A 15,702-nucleotide genomic window follows, 5' to 3' on the forward strand; every position below is an offset into this window, starting at 1 on the left:
ATACATGCATGGTTAAAAGTCCCAGTCCACACTCTTGGAATGCCTCCTGTCCAATCAAATTGCTTGGTCGGAACGAGTACTTTTATTAGTTTAGGTACAGTTTGTTGCTTTTATGCGGTAGTTTTACTTCCGTAGTTTTTCCTGTGTCTATTATTGTCACTCCTTTTAAACCAACTTTTATTCTGAAAAGCTCAGATCGGAAGTCTCGTTGTTGTCGTAGCCTGAAATCACAAGCCCTCCGGTGTCAGTGCCAGCCAGTGGCTTGCTCGAACTGGGGCGGTGGTGATGGTGCGGGCTGCGGTGCTGCTGCTCGGATGGCTCGGACTCGTAGTGTCGTGCCGGGCTCAGGTGGTCGCTCCCCCCACACTGAATATCAGCCTGGACGAGGATCCAGAGCTGCGATGGTTGCCTCTTACCAAAGCCTTTGACGTGGACTACCTGAAGAAAGCTGCCGCAGAGGTCATTGAGTGAGTTCTCCACAGCCTCTTTATCGCTGTTTATTTGTCATATTTAACAACATGAACTATACATGAATAACTATACATAAATATTGTACAGTTCCTATTTCTAGAAACTCGTCATTGCGGTGTAATGCTACGTTAACCAGATGTTGCAGAAGTTAGCCATTAACGTTAGTTAGGAGTAGTGTAAAGCTAACATGTTTAGAAGTGATTCATACATAGGCTATTGAAAATAGGATTGTCAGGATCGAAATATAGACATTGTTAGGTAACTATCAGGCCACAGATGGCATGTTTTCACTTTCTATTTGCTACTTTATCAGGGGTGGTACAAACAAAGAAGAGAGTGAACTGTAATCATCAGGAACAATACCACAAATAGCTACAAAATAATAGTTGTGTTAAACTAGTGTTAACTTAATATTGATGTATTATGTCAGCCTTGAATCGGCAGGTAAACTAACATCTGGGTTAATTAGAATTCTTACATGTATCTCACAGTGGTTGTGCTGAGGCAGACATGTTTTCTGTTTTCTGTCCTTTCTTTTGTGTCTTAGCTCTACAGTCCCAAAATGGGTGCATCATGCATTGGCACCTGTTGTGACAGCCTTGGCAAAGTATGTCCCTCAGCCATATGCAGGTGAGATCCGTGGCATGGCCTCGCACTTGGGAGGAAGCATCGCAGACGTCATCATACTCAACTTTGCCTATGAAGTATCTGCGTATGTATGATTTTAGATACAGTTACACATCTATAATAGAAACCTGTGTACAATGCAGAGGCACACAAGTGTGCAGGATTAAGGTGAAAGCCCTCTCATGCATGCAAACAAACTTTATGCGTTCCTAGATTTTGCACTAGCATCGTAGCTCAGGACAAAAATGGGCACGTGTACCATGGCAGGAACCTTGATTATCCACATCCTGTTCTGAGGAATCTGACCATCAACATAAATTTCCTCAAGAATGGAGAGGTACAGTATCTATTCATGGCATTTAAAAAACTAAATGTCATAACTCCTGTAGCTACACACCCATATTTTTTAAATCCAGAATCAGTAGGTAAATTTTAGTAGGTACAAAATTAAAATTCCTTGCATAATGATGGCCGAGGAAACCATTTTGTAGTTGTTAATGTGACACATCTATTCAGGTGGCGTACAGTGGAACTTCATTCGCAGGCTACGTCGGCCTGTGGACGGGACAGAGTCCTAAAAAGTTTACCGTCTCTGGCGACCAGCGAGGTGAGACCACCCTTCTCCTCTGCAGTCAAGTTTTTACAGAAATGTTGCATTACTCTGATTTTATTGATTGTTTTCATGTTGTACGTGTGTTTGTGCTCATTAGGCACTGAACACTGGTGGAACTGGTGGAAGAATGTGGTGTCTGCCTTCCTCTTTCGGAGGTCCCCAGTCAGTTGGCTGGTTAGGGAGGTGGGTGTTATGGAAGTTATTATAATGAGGATATTTACAGTATGAGGAAGTGAAACTTTTACTTACTGTATGCAACCAACAGACACTGGAGGAAGCAGAAAACTTCCAGGATGCTGTGATGCGTCTCTCCAAAATTCCCATAATCACTGGGGTGTATTACATCGCTGGTGGGGTGCGAGCAGGGGAAGGGGCCGTCATCACCAGAGACCGAACGGGCCCCGCTGATATCTGGCCACTGGATCCCTTGAATGGAGAGTAGGTGAAATTAAAGATCTGAGGAGAATCTGGTGTACTAAGGTGTTTGTTGAGTGTGATTGCACAACTGGACCCAAACCTAAAATTGTGTGTTTCTGTTTTAGATGGTTCAGAGTGGAGACAAACTTTGACCACTGGCTTCCTCCTCCAGCCAGGGATCATAGGAGGTGAGTCATCTCACATGATGATTATTCCACAATATCGTTGCTGTTACTGTTATTACACTGTTGTTATGTGTTAATTTTGTAGAGAGGCAGCCAACAAAGCACTAAATGCTACTGGCCAAGATCACATCAACATGGAGACACTTTATCAGGCAAGCATGGACTCATAAATCAGCATTTCAGGGGACCAAAGTGCACGTGATACTGAGACAGAGTGTGCACAGCATATTTTGAAAGTCAGAGACAGTGTATGGATATCTAACAGAGTCTGTTCCTACAGGTTCTGTCGCTGCCTCCAGTGTGTAACGGGTAAGGAGAATGTTATCTGTTCATTATGCACTTATTTGTGTTTTAAGGAATCACATGTCTCTTCACGTAGCCAAAATGAGGCCGCTGCATACCAGTTCCTGTTCCCCTCACCCCACCTCAGCAATAATGTCAACTGGCCTTTGTTTGACACCTTAGCACATAGCTGAGTCTCAGTCAAACCATTGGAAGTTTAACATTTTGATAATATGCTTGTTATTTATAGTTATAGTTTTAAGAAACCTTTATATAGCTTGTGTTAAAGGTTTATGCTTTGAATAACATTTGATAGTATCTATTGTCTGTGTTGATAATCCCCAGAATAACTGTTTACACGACAATAATGAGTGCAGCAACCCCAGAGCAGTACAACACAGTTGTAAGGCCACAGGTAATTACATCTATTAAATCTTAAATGCACATAAAATGATACTCAGTGAAGGGGTGAAATGTCATTGAAGATGACACCCTCTCTCACTCATCTCTCTCCATCTCTTTCAAGGGCTGCCAACCGTCGTGACAGGCCTGGAGCATTCAACACTGCTGCTGCAGAGCGTCCTTGCGTGCCTGAATTTAAAATCATGGTTACATGCTGATTATGATCATGTGGAGATTACATAATCAATGACATTAGAGGGGAATCGGACTCAAGCTTTTTTAGGGTAACAGCGCTTTTCTGCCTCTACTAAAAAAAAAATTAATACATTTTGTTGCCTTATGTACTTGCAGTTTATATGTCTAGCTTAATAAAAATGATTACTTTAAAGGTTCATTAAGTAACTCATTAAGTACATGAGACAAATAATCTGTGAAAAAAATATTGTGTTCCTCTGCCTCCCCCCGGTGCTACTAATGGTATTCACAAGAATCCTGAGCAGGAACAACCTATCAGAGCCAGGAGGAGACTCTAACGCAGCTTTCAATCAAGTCAATCACTGCTCATGCAATCGCTGCGCCTCTCCTCAACAGTGTTCAAGTTACAAGTTACAAGTTGCAAGTTACTCTCAAAATGTAGTATATCACATATTAAAAGTTTCCTTCATTTGAAAGTTAAGTTGCTGAAGTAGAGTAATAGGTTACTTATTACATTACTTTTGTGTTACTTTAACCAAAATGAGCTCAGAGGAACTAATAGGCATTTTAAATAGATGAAGGTCATGTTGTTTCACAGCTGGTGATCAAAGCACAGAAGCTCCAGTTTATTACAGTTCATTTCAACTGCGTGGTTACCACTTTGTGTTAGTAATAGCGCAATAATATACAACAATGAAATAGCCTAAACCTTTTAAAATAAATGAATAGACACAGGGAGGGTCAGGCAGAGGATCAAAGTCTGATAATTATGAGATATGATACATATGATATGAAATTCAATAGCCTAAACAAACGTTGAGGTTAGCACAACAAATGGAGTGGCGTGCAAGTAAGTTGCTATGATGAGTTTAATACACTGAACACTTGTGCGTAAGAACAGGACTGTGTGCCAGGGCTGATCTGCAGCTGTCGAGGCTATGATTGGAAACACATTCAATATATACTAACATCACCCAGATGTGCCGATCATTGTGATGTAGAAAAATCAAACAGGAGGCCAGCTCCTTATCTGAGCAGCTTTCAGGCAGCTTTAGGATGCAAAAGCAAAACAGGATACATTGTAGGTATGTGAATGAAAACACACTGAATTTGATAACGCACAGACACACAACACACAACAACCTTCAGGGATTCAGGGATTTTGTAATAACCACACATTATTACGGCAATATTCATCTGGGCCTATACAAAAAGTTATGAATGAATTTTTAATTTACTGTATCAGTATGTTGTGAGCACCCATTTTTTAATTAAGAGGCAAACTCTAGTTAAAAAATGTAACTAAATTTAATTTTAAAAAAACCTTCACGGGGAACCTTTTTGTTGCCATTAGCATGTGGGAATTACAAGTGTGTGACACATAAAAAGCCCTGATTGGCAGCCAGTGTGCGGAATGGTAACATTTAAAAGGAGAAAGTCGTGAGTGGGACAATGGATCGCTTTACTGTACAGAGCATGCACAGGGGAGGTGGCTGTGCAGCGTGTGCACAAGAAGTTATTGAAAGCTGCGTTAGAGACTCCCCCTGGCTCTGATTCTGGCACAGCTGATTCTTGCAAATGCCATTAGGAGCACTAGGAGGGGTCAGAGGAACCAGATTTTTTTTTTCAATTGTCTATCTCATGTACTGCTGCTAATATATATAGTGACAGTTTCAGCAACTATGACATGTAAGTATTTGTTTAAAATCAAAGTTATCTGCTGTAGCTTTAATGATTGTGATTATGTGGAGTCAGCTGAAGAGGGGCTGAGTGACAGAATTCTGAATGACACTGATATACAGTATAGGTTAATATAAACATGGATGGAAAAGCCCTTCTATCTGACACCAGGACAAGTTCTATGGTAATTGTGCCTAAAGTGAAATGTCTCTGAGATAAACCACTTGTCTGGTTAACTTATTTGAGTCACTTACTTTTTTTTTTTCTTCACTTGGGCTTCACATTTGCACTTTTGTTTCAGTCATTCCCCTGAGTGGGCACCAAATTCACAGTCTGCCTTTTGGACACTGTTAACAGGTACTGTATTTGTAGAGTATATTTTATGTAACCAGCCAATGATACACCATTAATAGACTAAAAGGGTTGGATAAATAAATACATCTGCCATGCAGGTTATACAGCCATTGTTATCACAAATGAGGAGCACATGAGCAACAGTAGATAGCTGTGAGCTACAGAAGTTTATACAGCCAGGAAGAATGGAGGTATTGTGTGTGTATAGGTTATTTTATCTTTTGAGAGATACTTGGTATGGGCAATCTTGTAAATTAGACAAGGATTTTTCTATAGACCTGACCCACGATAAAGCCCCTTAAATTTCTTCTTAAAAACTTTTCCATTTCCATCCACAGAGTGTAATACTAAAATGTAAAGTAGAAGACTGCCAACTGAAATATGGATTACCGAAATTAATTCCTTACAGTTTTCATATACTGAATTACATGCTGGTTGACAAACAAGACTTTTAAAATGTTCGCGTAAACTTATTTTTTATTGTCATTAGCTTTTAACGTGCTACAACTAATAGATCAAAGTCAACATGAATGGCTCTGCCTATACCTCTGAGCTGTTGTACTATTACTGTCATTTAGATATTCATTTAACTAACTGTGCATGTAAACGTTCAGTTTTAAAGCAGGGAAATAAATACGATTTTTTTAAAAAACACTCCTGCTGTCATATGGACTGATTCCTCTTTACTTTTATTTAACCAGGAAGTCCCATTGAGAATGAAAATCTCCTTCACAAGAGAGGCCTGGCCAAGGTAGCAGCCAATCAAAACACATTCAATTGCAGCAAATACAACATATAATGAACCCACAATAAAACAACAATAACTATTAAAACATAGTGGCCTCTCAAGAAAAACAATAATTAGATCAAATTTGAAGCCATGCATAGCTCACATTTTAAATTATCAGTGTCATACGTAACATATTCTTATAAACCCTCTAAGTTGCATGATTTTAGGGGTCAAACCAGCGACCCATAACTGACTCAGTTGTGTTGTCTACAACTGGATGTTGTCCTGGTGCCACAGAGCTCTACAGTTGTGGATGGCCAGCAGCAGTTTCTCACTACATATAGACCTGCAAACTCTAGAGCAATAAAAAGTTGACAAGATCATGTAAGAATAAACAAATATAACACTATAATATACTATAACATTTCTCTTTATTATTATTTATCCCTCACCATTTTATATTGAACAGGAGAGATGCTGATAATACAGATTATTTGTTGACTGTATAGTAATATCATAGACCTTTTAAAAGTAAATTTTGAAAAAGTAGCTAGAGACTTAAGGCATTATTCCATATAATGCACATGAGGAATAGACTCATAATTAGTAATCACTGCAACTGATAGGCTGCAGTGACTCAGGCTTGATGAAACACAAAGTGGTCATTTGAGCTCAAACCAGGATCTCTTCTTAATGCATTACGTAATCTTTTGTTTATGAACCAAACTGCAAAATCTGAATTAAATGGAGAAGATGTTAAGGTTATGATAAAGCCAGTAGTGTGATCTAACAAAGTAATAATATTTTGTTACAATACTTTAGTAAAGTATTTGTACTTTTTATATTTCTGTCAACTTTCACTTTTACTGCACTACATCTCCCAAATGAAATGTATACTTTTACTCCACTACGTATCTACGTATTGGTGTAAAAGTTAACTTTTTTTTGAATAAAATCCTTTAAGTTGTGACGAGGACGTCATTTTTCATCAAGTGTAATGTAAGCTCCATTTTTAAGCTGGTGACATATTTAGAAGAAATAAACTTTATAATCCATGGAATTCTGACTGCTTGCTTTTTAATTAACAGCATTTACTTGTACTTTTACTTTCAATTACTTCATTACATTTAAGTTTTTTGATATTATTTATTAATATATATATTTTTTTTTAAATATTTTTTTGTTATTGATGTTCATTAAATATCAGATTTGAGACTTGAGATTAAGACTCAGGTAATATTCTAATAGGTGACTTTAACTTCTACCAGTCTTTTTCTGGTAACATATCTGTGATTTAATGCCTTTCAGGTACTTCATCCACCACTGAATGTTGCCACTTACTACATTTTCAGTTTTGTAAGTGGTTCACCTGATGGGCTTTCTTCTTTTTTTTCATCTTTAATTGTTGTTTGGTCATTTATTTATAACACTTGTGCTTTAGTTTAGTGTTATCTGTGTGTTTTATGTTGTTCTGCATTGCAAAGCACTTTGTTCCCCTTATTATTATTATTATTATTATTATTATTATTGAACTAATTCTTGAGGTTGAGATTTTAGGATAGATTTCTCTGTTTTTCTTAATTGTTTAGACTTTTGAGTAGTGCTTGGCTCAAAAGGTTTGCATTATACTAATCATAATAATGATAATCATAACATTAATAATTCATTATTGATAACATTTTTTTTATTCCTCTTCTTCCTCCTCCTCTTATCTGTATACAGTCTGTGATTATTACTTATGTTTAATCGTGATTTTATAGCTCCCAGAAGTGTAAAGTGATCCTACGTCAGGTTCCGCTTTCATTGTGCGCGCTCTCGTGAGACTCATGCACTTCCTGGCAGGCACGCGGGGACAGCAACACTTGTCAGTGGATCACATGATATGACAAAGCAGCTAGCTGCTTCCTGTGTAGACTGATAGCCAATTCACATCTAGACGGCTGCAGAGACTGCGACTACCGTGTCATCCAAGATGCTGGCCCTCATAAACAGGCTGTTGGACTGGTTCAGGTCCCTCTTTTGGAAGGAAGAGATGGAGCTGACGTTGGTGGGACTTCAGTACTCCGGAAAGACCACATTCGTCAATGTGATTGCAGTAAGTAGCTAGCAAACAAGCACTGTCAGTGTGGGCCCCGGCTAATACCTGGGAGAGGCTGTGGGCGATATATATGATATAACTGTATGTAATGACCACAACATTCATAGGTTATTGTTCCATAACATGCACAGGAATGTGTTGGTGCCTTTTAAATGTCATATATCGCTGAGGTACGAACACTAGCAGCGGTGTGACTCAGTTGTTGTTTGGCTAACTAAGCTAGAGTGACGAAGTTCTTGGTATGACTGTGCGCTTACTTATGAAAGCGGTCATGTGAACGGAGTTGTCATTGCTTTGTAATAGCTGCCGGTGTGTCAACATCAACTGCATGTTTCCTACACGGGCCACTCGTCAACTTTGTAAACAGCCCGTCTTGTCTACGTCATCTAGCCAGGGTGAAGTGAAGCGGACGAGGCCCGGAGCCATCATACCCGCAGGCTGCCAGCTGTCTGTGTTACTAGAATAGGTTATATAGGTGGAGAGCTACATTTGCTTTGTGTATCCTGCTGTAAGGCAAGCCAGCAAAACTGAATTCATTATGGCCGTCGGCTCCTGTGCGTTCTCCCTCCCATAAAAAATATTCCCTTGTTGTTGAGTCCAGATTTATGGCACGTTGTCACATAGCTAGCACTGCCAGTATTAAAATTTTATGATATCTTTGTTTGTTTGTGTGTCTCGCTTGTTTATCGTGCCACAGCCTTGAGTGGGTGTGGGGTTATATTCTGTAGTCCAGTGTTGTTTATGTCTGTGTTTCTAGGTGATAGAGCACACTGCAGTTTTAAGAAGTCAAGTTGAAGGCCACAGTACTCTAGGCTCCCCCTCCCTTGGATTCATCTCAAGAGCTCACAGTTTTTCCGGGTCTGTTGTGGTCATGTGAGGTGATCTGTGATTAGATTTGCACAAAGCTGCCTTCACTTTCAAGACTGCCGGACTGAAACCAGGCTGTATATGAGCGACACAATCACAGCTATTAAAGCCATCCTGCGTATCTGAATTTCTTTCATATCTGTTTCTATCAAAGCAGGTTGCGCTGGTTTTAGTGGGTGGCCCTACTTTTAGGTTAAATGCTTTGTATGGCACTTTTACGCTTGTGGAATGTTTGGTTACAAAGCACTGTCTGGTTGCAGGAAGCTTGATCGGAAGCGAATGTATGCTGATGCAGAGATGCCATCATCTTAACATGATTCATGGAGTAAAATGACAACTGTTCAATTTGAGGCTTCAGGCAGCTAAAAGAAAACTTGTAATCATATGATTTCTCAATTTATTCTGACCCCATGCACAGAAATGATTCACATCCGCTTAGCTTTTCATGTGACTTAATTAAATTAAACCATACTGACTTAATTACATGAAGACATGTTTTTATTCGGTGATACTGATGTAGAGACAATAACATAGTACTGAATGTCTTTACACAAATGGTAGAAATTAAATAGCACCAAGATTGAAAAGAGACAAACTAGGTGCTTGTGAGTTTTTGTAATACCTTTTCAACACTATATATTTCACATGCTAGTTGAGATTTCACTAACATGCTTCCTTTTGTCTTACATTTGTCTTGTGCAGTCAGGCCAGTTCAGTGAAGACATGATTCCCACAGTTGGTTTCAACATGCGGAAGGTCACTAAAGGCAATGTGACAATAAAGGTAGGCTAATAAGCCAACATTTCCAGCGGGATGCTTTTACTGTTCAACTCTATTCCATTTTACACTGGACAAGTGCCAGCATAGAGCCGTTTAGTCTGCACTGTAGAGCAGTAATGGTGCAATGATTGGTTTATAAAGGGAGCAAAATGGCGCAGAGGCTTTTGCCCTGCTTAAGACTGTGTTTTTGATTCTATGCTTTCTCGCCTCAGATATGGGACATAGGTGGACAGCCTCGCTTCAGAAGCATGTGGGAGCGCTACTGTCGAGGAGTCAATGCTATTGTGTAAGTTTGTGGACACTACAAAGTACAGCAGGTGCCTTTGTGAGCAGAATGTACTATTTGTCTTCCTAAGGTCGCTGAGAAACTGAAAGTGAATTATTTATACATACTAATACAACACAATGCTTAGGCAATGTGTTTACATTTGGCGTGGTATCTCTTCATTTACATGTGTTCTTAGAAAGTTAATCTTGTAGTAAGAAGTAAACATTTGGTTTTCACTTATGATTTAGTGATACAGGTATTTTAGTGCTTCCAAACTCTCTAAGTAGTATTTCTCCCCCCCCTTGCAGTTACATGGTGGATGCAGCAGACCGAGAGAAGATAGAAGCTTCCAGAAATGAACTGCACAACCTTTTAGACAAACCACAGCTACAAGGAATTCCTGTAAGAAGACACTTGTGGTGTTTGGCCCAAAAGCTCCTGATGTTACAGCCTCACCTTGGGTCATCACATTGATTTCTGAGGAACTAGTGACTCTGATCACAAGCAGGAATGAGGCTCATAATTAGTAATCACTGCAGCTGATGGGCCGCAGTGACTCAGGCTTGATGAAACACAAAGTGGTCTTTTGAGCAGAAGCCAGGATTTTTTAAATGAGTTTTTTTTAAATATCTAAGCGGACAGGATGATTGACTTGACAGGGCTCGATGTGCTAAATCGATAGGCTTCCAGCTGATGTGACTTGACACCACACACACACACAGTTTGTTTTTTCCTAACAGTAACGATTCTGTGATGGGTGAAGCACATAGCTGAGAGAAATCCTTTAAACTGTCTGACCACACTGTGGGATAATGCTGATACATTGCTGTGTTTGATACTGATCAGCTCTTTTTCTTTTTTTCAGGTTCTAGTACTGGGCAACAAACGAGACCTACCCAACGCACTTGATGAGAAGCAGCTCATTGAAAAAATGTGAGGCGCTTGAGACTTACAGAATTCTTGTTGATAATCCTGCACAAACTTGAGGACTTACTTCTGACTAAAGTATCCTATAGTCATAACTGGTGCATGATTAATCATTGCATCAAAGTATTATGTGAATCTTTCCAAGTGGTGATCCAACAGTGATGATGTCAGACATTTACAATATGTTGAATTATACACTGTATGACCAAAAGGATGTGGTCATGGGTGTCCACATACCTGTGTTAAATCTAAGATACTCAATTCATAACTCCTGTGAATAGCCTCCTCAGAGGAAGGGACGCTGTTGGTATCAGCCTCTCATTTTGGAATAAGATGATCAACAGTTACATGTCATCACAGACCACAGACTTCTGGCCATACGGTGTAGATGAATCATCAGGAAAATGGTCTCAACTTGGGGATACTCCAATTTAACTGGACACAGATGTTTAGAATGCAGCGATTATTGGTAGGTAGAGATGTGCTGAGTTGTCCTAAGTTTCAATTGTGGGCAGATCCTGGGTATATTTAATAGACTGGTATGAGCTGAAATACTCTCTTCTGCTTACTGCAGAACTGCTTCCCTTTGCGACAGCCTACAGTGCAAGCATTTCACTGTATGTGCGAGTGAAAATGTAGAGCCAACATCGAGTTTGTCAGAATATACAGATTCACTAATGCCTACCATACACTAGAGGCCTTCTCAAAGACTGAAGTCTGACACTCACATCTAAAGACAGTGTGAGTTTTGAGTCACACACTTAAAGATTTTGCAAAGACTGGGGATACGTGCGTTTACATGGAGTCATGTATTCGTTTTGCATTCGGGTTGGAAGCCCTACCCGAATAGAAATGCTCCTTGTAAACACCTCAACCCGAAAGAAAATCTAATCGGGTGCACAGGGGTGGAATATTCCTTTTCAGAACCTGAATGGAAGAAGTTTTCTGTCTTGTATACACCTCCTACCCGATTCCAGCCATTCCGGTCTTTCTGTGCATGCTCATTTCCTTGCCCTTCTGGCGCGATGACATATACAGCGCGCATAGCAACGGGCTGAGATAGAGCAGTCGGCCTCGTTGCACTCACAGGTTTCCATTCGCCAAAGCACGGTCTTCTATCTCCCTTCTTCGACCTTCTACCTCTCTTCTCCTCCTCAACAGACGAAGCATTAGCAGAACAAGGTTGTTGTCGTACTGCTGCTTCAAGAATATAAGCAAAACAAGCCCGAAAAAGGCACTAAGAATGGCGTCATCAAGCATCTTGTTAGCCAGAGCGAGGACTACAGTGTTTTCTTCTGGTAAACGTAAACACGTAACATCCGCCCCGCCCCGCCCCCTATCCAATCAGAAACCTTCCCTGCCCCAAACCTTGCGCAGACCCAAATAAAGGTGATTAAACTGATCTACCATGTAAACCCTCATTCAGAATGAATATTTCCCATGTAAACTACCTGGAAAAACTTTAATTCCGAATTATTTCATTCGGATTTATTTCATTCTGAATGAGAAGCCATCATGTAACCGCACCCATTATAAACCATGAAGAAAAACTGTGTTTTCATACAAACTTTACATTTTGGATGTTGTCACCTTACTTTGCTACCAGTCTCCGTTGATTAGCTCCGCTGATTTAGTGGGAGGAGACTGTGGGAATGTGAGGCAAACAGTTTCAGAAATCAAGATTTCTCACTAAACTAAGTGCTACTTGGTGGACCAGATACACAAATAATTTAACAGGGACTCTTGTTCACTCCACAACCCCACCAGTTTGTCCTCCTGTTCCACAGTACAAGAAAACCAAGACTTGTTTACGTTGTGGCACCTCCCCAGAGACCCTTCCATGTTTACTGTTTGTAGATTTGCAAATCCTGCCCTACTCTCCCTATGATTGGCTAGTACTTTTTGCCCTCGTTGGTTTGTTGGATTGGCTAGGTTTAGGCAAGAGAAGTGGGATTGGTTAGGGGAAGGGCCATTCCTTGGCTATCCTGGGATTTGCAAATTCACTCACTGCTGGAGAGAGCACAGCTATTGCTTGCTGACAATTATCACATCATTGAACATGTTTGATTTTATTTGAACGTCAAGACGAGAACAAGAAACACTACACTAACACTAACAAATCTGTTATCTCGTCACTCTTTTTAATTAGCAAATATTAACGTACACAACATTGAGGTAGCAGCTTCTCATTTTTAGTCAGTGCTGACTAGCACTTTGCTGGTTGGAATGACAGATGTTTTGATGGAAGTATTGGATCAGCGGAACAAAAGACTTTCAAAAGTCCTTAGAGGTTTCACATTTCCTGCTTTCCTTTTCTCAGGAATCTATCTGCCATCCAGGACCGAGAGATCTGCTGCTATTCTGTCTCCTGCAAAGAGAAAGACAATATAGGTAAAGAGCGGATCAGAACATAAATGATTCTACCTCCAATAGCATAGATGCAAATGTTTAATAATATGTGGCCCTGCTGAAGTCATAAAAAGTCATAATATTTCCCCCTCCGCAGATATCACGCTGCAGTGGCTCATCCAGCATTCAAAGTCACGGAGAAGCTGAAAATGAAGCCCCCCGCCCCAGTCGCAGCTCTGGCCTCAGCCCCCTAATGGTCATGGGACCTCGACAGCCATCCTTTCCACTGCCTCTGTGAAGTAATCCAGCTATCTGCTCACTACTGTCACCACCTGCACCACCCAGTACACTACCATAGATGTGCAGCCCCTGTACAGCACTACCACCCTCCCAACTATCTGGAGTCTTGAAAATTTGTTTCAGTACTGTGCTAGAAGAAGGATTGTCCATACCCATCATGCCTTATTGCCAATCATAATGGACATGCTCTGTGTTTGAGTTTTTTCCTTTTTTCCCCTCCTCTTTTCAAATAGCTTTTGTTCCCCTCGACAAGCATCTAATGATGTGTGCTTTTCCCCAGCTGCACCAGGATGGACCTCCTCTAATCCCACATTTAAACAACCGTGCTGTGGCTTGTCAACATTTGGTGTTTACGTGACAAGGTCGTGATTGTAGTTTTTAACAGTTATTTGCCAAATGACGATGGTAGCTTGTGCTAATACCTTCAATTCTTGATCAAATCTTCACAATGTAGCCTGCATTTAATTTGCTGGTGTATTAAAGTATCTATTTTATTAAGTGACTTAAGTCAAAGTTTACACATGATGTAATGATGAATAGAGGGTGAGACTGTGAGTGGTTGTTGTGTCTGAGGCAAAATCCTGAGATAGCTCAGCAGAGATTTAAGTGCCTTTGGCTCAGTGAGTGTTCCAATCAGACAGATATTGCCCAATGCGACTCCTAACCCACTATTATAAATAAACACTTGGTACAGACGCAGCATAAATCCCTTGATTACACTTAACACCACCCCTCGACAATCCCATTTTATGTTCTGTAATCTCATAAACACATTACGATGTCTGAGAAAAGACATTACTGTGCTCACGATGAAAAACGAATAATGACGGATGATGCAAGGTCAATAAGAGAATGTTACATTTGGTTTGGTTGACGGGTAATTTGAATGCTGTCTCACCTGTAGCCTGCGACACTTTAATGTAGCTTGAAATGTGGGCTAACTTTTTCTTGCAGTTCTCAGGTTGTTAAAGGATTTTTCTGTCGTTTTTTTTTTATTTAACACAGTATGGGTGCGCCCAAGTATCTGTTTCATAATCCCTATTTTGTTCGGGTTGGATAACAGAAAGCCAGTGTTAGTCATGATGACGGAGCTTACGGAGAACAGAAGACTCCTTTAGTTCAAAGCGTTGGGTGTTTGATGTCACCCATGCCTTTGCCACACCCTTGTCTGAACCCTGATGTCTTTTTGTGGAAGCCTTAGCAACCTAAGGACAATGCTGTCTCTTAAAACGATGTATTGATTGATTTCCTTTCAGCGACAAGACAATGATTTCGCACAGGTTTGATCACTGTATATTAATCTGCCCCTTGCTTGGCCAGTGCATCTTGATCAATTGCTTTTTTTCTGTGTGTGTGTGAGTGTTGCTGGATCGGGGTGAGTTAACCCTGCTGCTTCAATGCTGTATGTAGGCCCACATGGCTTCTGCATTTCACTGTAATGTTTTCTACAGATCCACCACACGCTCTTGTCATCTCACACGTTGTTCTGTGTCTGTTGGTGATCGTCGTAACCCTAAGTGTCGATTGTTGGGACCACAGCAGCAGTGAGGGGCTGTAAAAAAAAATATATATTTGGGTGACTGTGTGGGTAATTTGGGGAAAGCTTTGTTACCTGTGTAATAATATAGCCTATTTGCAATTTGTATGTGCATGTGCTGAACTTATTCACATTCAATTGCAGACTTTGTAAATAAGATTAGCATTTTTATTCCAACAAACGAGCTCCTGTAGATGTCATGCATTGTTTCCCTGTGATTGCTAATAAATTTGTTTTTATTTTTAAGGATTTTCAAGTGTGGCATTGAAATTCTTTGGGAACCAGTCATGTCAGTTTGTCACCACTAGGTGGAAGCAGGGGACTTTGGGAGGATTCTGGGAACAGAGGGGAGCGCAGAGTCTCGACAGGCCGGAAACTGCAGTTACCTGAAGTTGGTGCATCATAAACCTGCTTTCCTCTTTATGCATATAGTGATTATCATAGGGCAGATATCAGTCTTAAGAGATTTAGAATTGCACTGTGTATATGAGTGGGATGTGACAAGTCTCAAGTTCCAAGTCCAAGTGAAGTCCTGAGTCCTGAACTTTTAGATCTGAGTCCGTTACAATTCATAATGTGCTCTTCACCAAACGAAATGCTATTTTAATAACAGAGTAATA

General features: G+C 40.3%; 2 protein-coding genes across 2 annotated transcripts; both read left to right on the forward strand.

Annotated features, from left to right (window-relative positions):
* Window positions 1-203: 203 nt before the first annotated feature.
* Window positions 204-5,276, forward strand: LOC126386774 (N-acylethanolamine-hydrolyzing acid amidase-like). Its single transcript, XM_050039350.1, has 11 exons — window positions 204-467; window positions 1,019-1,183; window positions 1,312-1,435; window positions 1,615-1,705; window positions 1,809-1,894; window positions 1,977-2,149; window positions 2,254-2,316; window positions 2,399-2,465; window positions 2,594-2,622; window positions 2,941-3,010; window positions 3,122-5,276. Exons 1-11 carry the CDS (start codon window positions 286-288, stop codon window positions 3,137-3,139), a joined length of 1,068 nt encoding a protein of 355 aa, XP_049895307.1. The 5' UTR covers window positions 204-285; the 3' UTR covers window positions 3,140-5,276.
* A 2,530-nt stretch (window positions 5,277-7,806) lies between these two features.
* Window positions 7,807-15,331, forward strand: LOC126386780 (ADP-ribosylation factor-like protein 8B). The gene is made up of 7 exons (XM_050039360.1): window positions 7,807-8,051; window positions 9,624-9,704; window positions 9,914-9,987; window positions 10,278-10,371; window positions 10,835-10,902; window positions 13,217-13,287; window positions 13,403-15,331. The coding sequence occupies exons 1-7, from the start codon at window positions 7,929-7,931 to the stop codon at window positions 13,450-13,452; spliced, it is 561 nt and encodes a 186-aa protein (XP_049895317.1). The 5' UTR covers window positions 7,807-7,928; the 3' UTR covers window positions 13,453-15,331.
* Window positions 15,332-15,702: the final 371 nt, after the last annotated feature.

The sequence above is a fragment of the Epinephelus moara genome, chromosome 24, assembly GCF_006386435.1.
Source record: "Epinephelus moara isolate mb chromosome 24, YSFRI_EMoa_1.0, whole genome shotgun sequence".
Lineage (NCBI taxonomy): Eukaryota > Metazoa > Chordata > Actinopteri > Perciformes > Serranidae > Epinephelus > Epinephelus moara.